This window comes from Pelobates fuscus, chromosome 10 (genome assembly GCF_036172605.1).
Source record: "Pelobates fuscus isolate aPelFus1 chromosome 10, aPelFus1.pri, whole genome shotgun sequence".
NCBI classification, from domain to species: domain Eukaryota; kingdom Metazoa; phylum Chordata; class Amphibia; order Anura; family Pelobatidae; genus Pelobates; species Pelobates fuscus.
The window spans coordinates 24,291,562-24,302,129 of record NC_086326.1 but is presented as its reverse complement, the minus strand read 5'-3'; the positions used below and the strand labels follow the sequence as shown (position 1 = coordinate 24,302,129).

The 10,568-nt window shown below is 45.7% G+C and overlaps 1 protein-coding gene across 1 annotated transcript; it reads right to left on the bottom strand.

Annotated features, from left to right (window-relative positions):
• Positions 1–8,762: 8,762 nt before the first annotated feature.
• On the bottom strand, positions 8,763–9,722 carry LOC134574677 (olfactory receptor 5AR1-like). Its single transcript, XM_063433801.1, has one exon. The coding sequence runs from the start codon at positions 9,720–9,722 to the stop codon at positions 8,763–8,765; it is 960 nt and encodes a 319-aa protein (XP_063289871.1).
• Between the last annotated feature and the right edge of the window lie 846 nt (positions 9,723–10,568).

Sequence of the window (10,568 nt, the reverse complement as noted above, 5' to 3'; positions counted from 1 at the left end):
TACAATGTCACAGTAATCAAAGGTAAATGTAGCTACGCGGGTGCATGATGAATTATACCAGAAAGTGTACCCACTAGCATCTTTAGTAATAGCCACTTGTTGGGCCTCAAGGAAACTAATCAAGGGGATGATGTACCAGAGGTACATGGTTGTGAGGAGTCTGCTTCCTTTGGGGCAGGAACCTTTTTGCAATGGGAGGCGTGGATCCAGTTGCCTCTTCCAGACAACTTGACGGAGGTGGAGGTGATCAGTAGAACTTGAAATGGTCCGTCAAATCTTGGTTCCAGGGTGTGTTTCCGCACAAATTTCTTGACTAGGACCCAATCACCGGGGAGCAGACTGTGGTTGCCCGTGTCAGAATCAGGATCTGGAATTGAAGAGAAAGCTTGGGCATGGATTTTGTTTAAAGCACTTGCAAGTTCAGTTACATAATCTACTAAAACATCAGTTTGAAGTTGTAGTTGTTGGGGAAAATAGCAACCTAGCCTGGGTGCAGTCCCAAATAGAATCTCATATGGAGATAATGAGGGTTTTCCTCTGGGTGTGTGTCTGACACTGAATAGAGCTATTGACAAGCTTTCTGGCCAGGGCATCTTTGTTTCATACATTCCACTTTGCCACTGCTTTGTGGGTGATAAGGTGTGTGAAAAGCAAGGGTCACTCCTAAGGCAGTGCAAATCTCTTTGGTTACTGATGCTGTAAACGCTGGGCCTTGGTCGCTTTCAATAACTTCTGGGAGTCCAAATCTACATACAATTTCCGTGAGTAGACGCTTTGCTGTTGTCTTGGCGGCAATGTTAACTACTGGATAGGCTTCTGGCCAGCCTGAGAACATGTCCACTATCACTAGTGCATATTCATAGTGACCACTCTTTGGCATCTGGATGTGGTCGATCTGAATCCTCTGGAATGGATACATGGGCTTAACCAGATGTTTTGGAGGAACTTTGACTGGTTTTCCTGGATTGCATTTAGCACAAATAACACAGGCCTTGCAGTAGTTACTGGTTAGTGTAGTAATTTCGGGTGCTTCGTAGTACTTTTGTACAAGAGCATTCATTAGAGCCTTTGATAAATGTGCAGGTCCATGTGCCCATTGAACGACTGCTGGGTATAAATTCTTAGGGAGGCAGAACTTTAGGTTTTTGGAGTACACTCCATCCTTCAGAACTGCCCCTTTCTGTTTCCATCTTTGTATTTCCTCAGGGGCAACTGCAGCCTGTTGTTCCTGTAGGATTTTTAGATCAGTTGGAAGAGTCTGCAAGGTAAATATGGGAGTTTCTTCGTTTCCGGACACTCTTCTGTCCACTTCCTGTGGTTCTCTTGCAGCTTGTTTTGCAGCTTGATCAGCCAGATGGTTGCCCCTTGCTTCATCTGAATCCAACTTCCCATGTGCCTTTACCTTCAGAATGGCCACTTCTTCTGGAAGTAGGAGGGCATCCATCAGCTCCTTGATTGCAGAACTGTGCTTGACTGGTGTGCCGGCAGTGGTAAGAAATCCTCTTGTTTTCCAAATTAATCCGAAGTTATGAGCCACGCCCAGTGCATATCTTGAATCTGTGTAGATATTGGCGTGCTTCCCTTCAGAGACCTTGCATGCTGAAGTTAGGGCTTGTAGTTTAGCTTCCTGTGCAGACATTGTTGATGGTAAAGATGATGACTTGATAATTTCACCTGTTGTGGTGACGGCATATCCTGTGTGATATTTTCCTTCTTCATCAGCATACCTTGAGCCGTCCACAAACAGGGTGAGGTCAGGATCTATTAGTGGATTCTCATGCACAGTTGGTAAATGTGTTGTTTCCATTTTCATCTGTTCAAAACAGTCATGGGGCACTTCTGGATCATAATCGTGCGTTATGACCAGATCTTCAAATTCTTCTTCCAGAACGTACCGTGGCCATGCTTTTACATGTTCAGTTGTTGGGTACTTGACAACGCCTCTTTCTTGGAGCTGTAGTTCATCCATGGTGGCCCATAGTTTTGCCATGGGCCCGAGATCACCCCATGACTTTATCTTTGATTTGGTAACAGGGACGTGTGGAATGGCTGTGTCCCAATGGTGATATAGATGTTCAAGTCCAGGTGGTAGTTGGACCAAAATCATACTGTTGCTTTCAGTATCGCAGTAAAGATCTTGTAGAGTGAGTTTTACCTCAACTAATTGATAGAGTTCATCTTCATAATGAGGGTCAGGGTTAATGGTTGGTTTGTACCACATGGTGCAGAAAGCATATTCTGGCCCGTCACAGAAGGGTAAATTGGAATGCATTCATTTAGTAGTGTGGTTAAGAAGTAGGACATAGCCTTCATCTATGATAAATCCATAGTAGCTACCCCCCTCAGGGAGTGGCAGAAGAGTGGACGGATTCAAAACCTGACATCGTTGAAGGGTAACATTGTCAGGTAACAGGAGATGACATTGGAGACGAAGGTGTCTTGCAGGGGTAACATGTTTGAGTTGGACCTGCTTGATTATGGCCGAAATATCATGAGGTGCTAAAACAGTCAGAGGGTGGCCAAGAACCAGGTCCCCAGTGCTGTTAATGAGTTCCTGAGCAGCAAAAACAGCTCGAAGGCAAGAGGGCCACAATGTCCAGTTGGCAAGAGAAGAAGCCAATAGGCCTTTGGCGTCCGCCAGGACCATGGGCTTGAGTGAGGACTCCTGTAGCGTGGCCTTGTCTTTCAGACACAAATAATTTGAAAGGTTTGGTGTAGTCTGGTAGGCCAAGTGCGGGAGCAGAAGCAATAGCACGTTGGAGAGTATAGAAGTTGTCATGTGCTTCAGAGGACAGACAGAACGGGTCTGATTTGAGAGCATCATACAAAGGTTGCATGAGTAGGGAGGCCTCAGGGATCCACGCTCGGCAGTAAGAAATAAGGCCTAGAAAGGCGTGGAGGGACTTTGGAGTTCTTGGAGGCGGAATGGCCAAAACCGCTCTGACACGATCACGGGTGAGGTGTCTAGTGCCATGAGACAGGCAATGGCCTAGAAAGATTACAGTAGCCTGACAAAATTAAAGTTTGACAAGAGATGCCTTACACCGCTGATCTGCAAGATAACAAAGGAGATCCAGAGAACATTTTTCTGTCGTGGGGATGTCATCTCCACAAAGGAGCAGGTCGTCAACATATTGGAGAAGGACAACCTCAGGGTGGTTAGATTGCCACGGATCAAGAATGGAAGACATTGCCTTTGCAAACTGACTTGGTGATTTTTGTGCCCCCTGGGGCATAACAGTCCATGTGTATTGTTGTTTCTCGTGTGTGAAGGCAAACAGGTACTGACAGGTGGGGTCCAGAGGGACACTGAAAAGGGCATTGGCCAAGTCAATCACTGTGAAGTATTTGGCAGAGGGTGGAACACCAGAGAGGAGTGTGAGTGGGGTTAGGCACAATTGGGGTGTCCAGAACCGTGGCCTCATTTACAGCCCGAAGATCCTGGACCATCCTGTACTTCTCAGGTTCACCCTTGGGTGTCCTTTTCTTTACAGGAAACAATGGGGTGTTACATGGTGATTCGCACTTGACAAGAGCACCTTTGGCTAGTAGTGCTTGGACTTGTTTCGTGATGGCTGCAGCTTGTGCTGGTTTCAATGGATATTGAGACTTTCTTGGTAATTTTGCTCCTGGAATTAGCTTTACCATCACAGGTGGGACTTTAAGATTACCTATGTCCTCTGGGCCTGAAGACCATAGCTTCTTGGGGACACCTGTCATTAGAAATTCTGGAAAATTGTCCCTCAGGGCCTTTGCATCCCCATGGGGTTTTTCTAGATGAAGCATCAAAGGCAGGGAACACAAGGCTGAGGTGTCTGATTCCGACAGGGGAGAAGATAGTTCCACCTGGCCGTCTGGTGTGAAGGTGATAGATGCCTGCAGGCGGGAAAGGACATCAGCACCTAACAGGTTAATAGGGCATGTTGAAGACACCACAAATCGGGCAAGCAGACTGGGGCAGTTGCCAACCCGTAAAGGAGTAGTTAAAGGACTATGTCTCGGTAGGCCATCTACACCAACACAGGAGACATCAATATTGGAAAGGAATGAAGAATCAGGCAGGTCTTGTTCTCTCAGAACACTTCGGGCTGCACCTGTGTCAACAAGGAATGTGGTAGGGTGACCCTCAATAGGTAAAGTCACAGTGGCTAGTGGCCCCCCTTGTTCCCCAGAAGACACTGCCATGACAGGGGTTAATGACACAGGCTTGCCAATTTCCTAATCTTCTTGAACTGAATCATGTAAGGGAGGTTTTGGAGCCTTTGTTGTAGGTGTAGGCTTAGTCACCTCCTCGTCTGTATATGGTTTACGGTATTTCCTGGGCTCGGGGCATTCACCCCTGAAATGGCCCTTTTCCCCACAATTAAAACAGACTCCATCAGTGGGCCTGGTGCCTTTTGGGACAGGGCATGACACCATAATAGGAGTTGAATTGAACTTCCTAGGATTCTGTGCTGTTTCTAGTCCTCTGGCAACTAAGAGTAACTTATCCAGGGGAACCACTCTATATTCAGGGCATGCAGCAATAATACCCTTGCGTATAGAGTCTTTGATGCCTAGGACAAAGGCACCGGAAAGCATCTGGGAGTGAATTTTGTGGCTGAGATCAAATCCCAGGTCTGAGAACACTTGAAAAAGTCTAGCATGGAACCTCTCCACAGATTCACCCTTTTCCTGAACAACATCATTGAGGCCAGCTGCTTGGTCCGCGAGCTTATCCTTAGCCCAGGCCTTCAGCTGGTTGCAGAACTCAATCCCTGATGTATAGTCAGTATCACTAGCGAGCCAGTTGGTACAGAGGTGGCGGGCAATGCTAGGCCAATAAGCATCTCCAGCCTTTATGGCACAGATGCTTAATAAATCACGCCATGCGGCGGAAGAGGTTTGTTGAATTTGGACTACCTCTCTATAGAAGGGCATGGGTTGTTTTTCAGGGTCAGGGAGTGATTTCATCAGAGCAGAGGCCTGTGTTGGATTGAAGGAGACATACATTATAGGGGCCTTATCTCCCTGAACCTGGCGACCGAAAGGGTCACGGATAGAGGACCGGGGCAGGCGGGGTGATGTGTCTCTGGAGTCTGGTGGAACTTTGTAACCATGAGAACTGACTGAATCGAATTCATTTTGGGACGGTGACATTCTGACTCCTGTAGGATTTGTAGCTACCTGGGGTGTCAGGGCTGGGGGTAGAATGAGCACTCCGCTTGCAAGAGCTAATGGTGAGGTATTAGCTGGTGGTAACAAATCATTTGGAAGGACCGGCATTAGAGGTGCCGCACCACTGGGGGCTGCCATATTGGAGGCGTGGAAGGAAGTGGCGTTGGGGTTTAGGGAGGAAATGGCGGCCATGTTGGATGTGGGCACGACTTGAGCAGGTTGAGGCAAGGTAGGCGTGATTGGGGCCGGGGGTGTGGCAATGGAAGGTACATGGGAAGGGGCTGAATAGGGCAGAGTTGCGGGATAAGGGTAGGAGAATGGCCAGGCCATTTGGGCAGGTGCCAGGGCGGGACACGGGTAGGGCGGAGGAGATGGGTAGGGATTAGGAAGGGAGGAAGGATATAAAGGATATAGATATGGCGGTGGGGAAATGGAGGAATGTGTAGCTGGTGGAGTAGGAGGAGGAGAAGGTGAAGTAGGAGGGACAGGAGGAGTAGGAGGAGGAGAAGGTGGAGTAGGAAGGACAGGAGGAGTAGGAGGAGGAGAAGGTGGAGTAGGAAGGACAGGAGATGAGGGAGGAGGAGGAGAAGGAGCAGTAGGAGGGGAGACAGACGAAGGGGAGAGATTAGTGGGAGGAGTAAGAGGAGGTGGGTAGGTAGGGGAGCAAACAGGTGATGTAGCAGTGGAGGTGGGCGGAGTGGAGGACGGGCGGAAGGGAGGAAGTGCGGACGAAAGAAATGGACTGGAGTGGAGGGGTGGTGGAGGAGAGGATGAGGGTGACGAGATCTGTAGGACTGATGGGGGGGAGAATAAGGATCCATCAGCATTCAAGACTGGGTAAACAGGGGCGGTGGTAGGGTGGGGACCAGGGGTGGGGACCGTGGTCAGCTGCATTTCGGTCATTGCTGACGTGATGTTGGGAGTGGTCACCTCCTGGGCGCCATAATAGGGCGCTGGCTGGGAGAACTTCCCAATAACACAATTATTATAATACACAAACAATCTTAAACCTTTATGATCAATTTCTTCCTCGACCCATTCCTCTTGCTGAATAGCTCTTGCTACTCGGTACCAGGCTTCTGCTGTACGGACCAAATCATGGTCCGACAGCTTCCCTCTCTTCTCTGTCAGTAACTTACGCCAGCTCTCTGGCTGCAATCTGCCGCACGGAGGTACGGTAATTCCACATACTTTAGCAATCTTACTCACTTTCTTAACCATCTCTTCTCCTTCTCTGTCTTCTACCAAATCACATGCTAACCAACCCTTACTGGGTTTATCTAACTTCTGTCCCATCCTCCCTATATAGAGAAAGAGAGAAAAGAAGGTCTACAGTGCTCGACTGCTACGTAAGAGTGGGTTCCTACGCACTAATTCCGCCTACCCGAGGTAGCCGCGGATTGGAGCGTGGCGAGAAGTGTGTGACCAATCACTTCTCTCAACAAAGCAAAATAGGAGGGGAAAGTGTAAATAACACAGAGAGTAAGATAAGAGTAAGCACAGGAATCTGTGTGACAGACAATTAAGACAACATTTCAAATTAAATACAGTGCATGCATCACAGTTCAAATAAAATCAACAGTAATCCCTTTCCTTTACTCGTGTGGCAGAAGCCACCTCCCTCAACCTCGTAGTGTCCCTGTTGCGGACCCACCCGCAAGTCTCACTACCACGCGGTGATGGAAACAGCAATGCCTGCCCGAATCCACTCGCCACAAAAACCTAACAATGTCTGTATCCGCGGGCACTGAGAGGTGAAAAAATACAATAATACCTTTCCTTTACTCGTGTGGCAGAAGCCACCTCCCTCAACCTCGTAGAGTCCCTGTTGCGGACCCACCCGCAAGTCTCACTACCACGTGGTGATGGAAAACGGCAAACACCGGCCCGAATCCACACGCCACAAAAACCTAACAATGTCCGTATCCGTGGGCACTGAGAGGTTAAAAGAACACTACCAGCGTCAGCGCTCGAGGCTGAAGTGTCCCACCCTCTGCAAGCAGAGTAATGTGCACAATGAGGCTAGCCAGACTCTCAAAGTGACACCCTGGACCTGAGAAAGTAGTGAGTCCACACAGACTTCCACCAGGTCCCCTCTCCTTTTTCCTTACTGCTAGAGCCATCTAGCACCTAAAAGGGGTAAACAGGCACTCACACTCCCCCAGGGACTTAAGCTAAATACAAACCAATACAAACACACCCAGGCAACAGATAGTCAAAAATGCAGGTAAACTAGGTATCAATAACAATACAAGGACTCTGGGCAAGTTATTACCTGACTTTGATGTCCTCTCGGCAGCAGTCACAGACACTGGGACAGGTCAATCACAGGGGCAGGAACATACCGGCTAGGTGCTGCAGCAATCTCTACCGTGTACTCAGAGGTGATCAGGCTCTTTTCCTTCCCCCAGGATTCATCCCCCCAGCGTCTTCTTGGACAGCTGTCCGGGCAGGGCATAACCCAGAGCCCCACGTTGGGCGCCAAATTGATGTGGATTCTTTTCTGCAAACCAATAAGTTTGAATGACTATCTGTTCCTGTCCAAATTAAAAATAATAAAGTTGCGTGCACGCGGAAGTAAATTCACACTGAGACACAGGGTTCAGGTTGATGAAAGAACTTCGGAATGGTTTTAATAGCCCAACTAAAAAGTGGGTTCGCAGACCCTTTTAAAGGCATTATTACATCGCTGAAGAATTCAAGATAACAACAAGTAAACATTATTAATTGGTTTAGGTGTTAAGTGGTTAGTTAAATGCCCTCCCATCAAGAGGTGGTGACATCCTTGACACGGGAGTGGACACAAGATGTAGGCGCCATCTTGTTAGCATGAGGTGTTCACTCGATGGGAGGGGTGCTTTGGCAGCCATTTTGAGTAGTTGGCATTGTTAGTTTCAAGGTTAGTTTTCAAGGTTTTTTTTAGTAGATACACATTTTATTATTCAGCTGACACATACTTTATCAAGACCAACATGTCGCTCAGCGGCCACAATGTTTCATTCAACAGGAACTCATTGTTCCGCTGACGCACATTTCCTCCTGACAAAGCATTCTCTTAAGCTAATATCATGAGTTCTATAATTCTACAACATCTGTTTGTCTACATATGTGTCTGTATGTGTACCTATTTGTATGCATGTGTATCGGCAAGTGTGTCAGTGTGTGCCCCTATGTATTTGTATGACACTAGTTATATCTGTATAAGTGTCATTCTGTGTATGTACATCTGCATGTGTGTCTATATGTGTGTCAGTGTTTGTATCTGTAGAAGTGCCATTCTGTGTATCTGAATGAGTCATTCTGTGTGTCTGTGTATTAGCATGTGTGTCCGTGTATGTATCTGTATGTGTTATACAAATGGGGGGTGGGAGGGGAAGGGAGAGATGCATGGGGGAGCCCCAGGACACTTTTCGCACCGGGGCCCTGTGGGTTCTAGTTACGCCTCTGCTGTAAAGTAATTATATTGCTTGATTATATATTTATGGATTGATAACTCCCACTCAACGTTTTTCCTTTTGTGTTGTTTTGTTTAAATGTGTATTGTTATTCGTTGAATATTTAGAAAAAATTCCCCCCAAAAAACTATTTTAAAATGAAAGTATGGATTATTGGTCTCCTTTAATATATCGCTCAGAACAAAACAATGTTTTATTAATCTTTTTAAAAACATTTTTAAAGTCCTCATTCTTCAGGGTGTAAATGAAAGGATTCAGCATTGGAATAAGTACAACATATAAAAGGGCCAAAAACTTGTCATGTTCTGGAGAATACATAGATATTGGTCTCATATACAAACAGATCAGTGTTCCATAAAACAGGATAACGCAGGTCATTTGAGAGGCGCAGGTAGAAAAGGTTTTACGTCGACCACTTGCTGATTGTATATTTAGGATAGAAGAGATAATAAACACATAAGATATCAATGTAAGTATAAATGCACTTACAGTCAGGAGAGTCCCATCAATGTAGTTCCATAACTCAATAGTAAATGTATCACTACAGGTAAGTTTAAGCAATGGGGCTAAATCGCAGAAAATGTGCTCAATGTGATGAGAACGACAGTATGATAAGTTAGCAGTTAAAATAGTATGTAAAACAGGATTGAGAAAACCCATGGCCCACACTGCAAGTACTATTTGAGCACAGTGCTTTGGATTCATAAGTATTGAGTAATGAAGAGGGTGACAGATTGCTACATAGCGATCATAAGCCATGGCGACCATTAGTAAGAATTCTGTACAAGCAAAGGCTATGAAAAAATACAGCTGAATAAAACACTCTAGAAAGCATATGGTCTTACACTGAGTGAAGAGCATGGCCAACAGTTTGGGTAAAATGGTCGATGTGTAAGAGATATCAATGGCTGATAGATTACACAAGAAGATGTACATGGGTGTGTGTAAATGAGAGTACAAAATTATAGACATAAGAACGATAAGATTACTGAAGACAATAATTAGATACACTGATACAAATGCTATAAAAAGAGGAAACTGAAGATGTGGTAAGTCTGAAAAACCTTGTACAGTGAATTCATTTGGTTTGGATTCATTTACTGGTATCATTTTCAATCTTCTTGTCTACAAAGCAAGACACAAAGATACTAAAAGTGGACAGACACTTTTCACTGATTAAACTTGCATTTAAAGCTGTGTATCTTTACTTTGCGGTTCCATTGTTTTAAACTGTGCAATCATTTTGGAGGCATTTGAGTGAAATGTGTAAATAATGTGTTGAAAAGTTAGATACAAAAGATATACAGAAAACTGCAGACTGCAATCAATAAATAAATGTTCAAAATCACCCTGTATCAGGCACCAGGCTCGGGCAAAACAAGCAAATGCGGGTGGACTGCAGTGGTCATGGGCCAAGGCCAACATGGGAGATAAACGATCACAGAGGGGTCTCTGTCCATTCATAGGCTTCATCAAAGATCTCCCTCACTGGTGCAGCAAACTCTAATGCCTGGGGGAAAGGACGGTCTGCATCTCTGCCAGATATCCTTATTCTTCAGGGTGCCAATCAAACGCTCCAGGCACAGGTGAAGATCTCACGTTTAGCCCACTGGACCAACAGGGATCTGCATGCCCCCTTCAAGGTAGGGCAAAAATAAATACAAATACAAATATATTAATAATAATAATAATAATAAATAACTAAATCAATAATTCCCCTATCCCACTCTTTATACACACATTATGCCACCTAAATACACACACTACAAACCTATACACACTATTCTATCATAAAAACACACTATGCTCCCTATACACACTAAACACCCCCTCTACACACAAACATACACCCAGCATACACATTATACCCTCTACACCCCTACATTGTATCCACTACACCCATATACATACAAAACTCAGCCCCTATAAACACACACTACACCCCCTATATACACA

What these genes read in the sequence shown, in the direction of transcription:
- LOC134574677 (XM_063433801.1), bottom strand. Translation starts at nt 9,722, where the DNA reads ATGATACCAGTAAATGAATCCAAACCAAATGAATTCACTGTACAAGGT.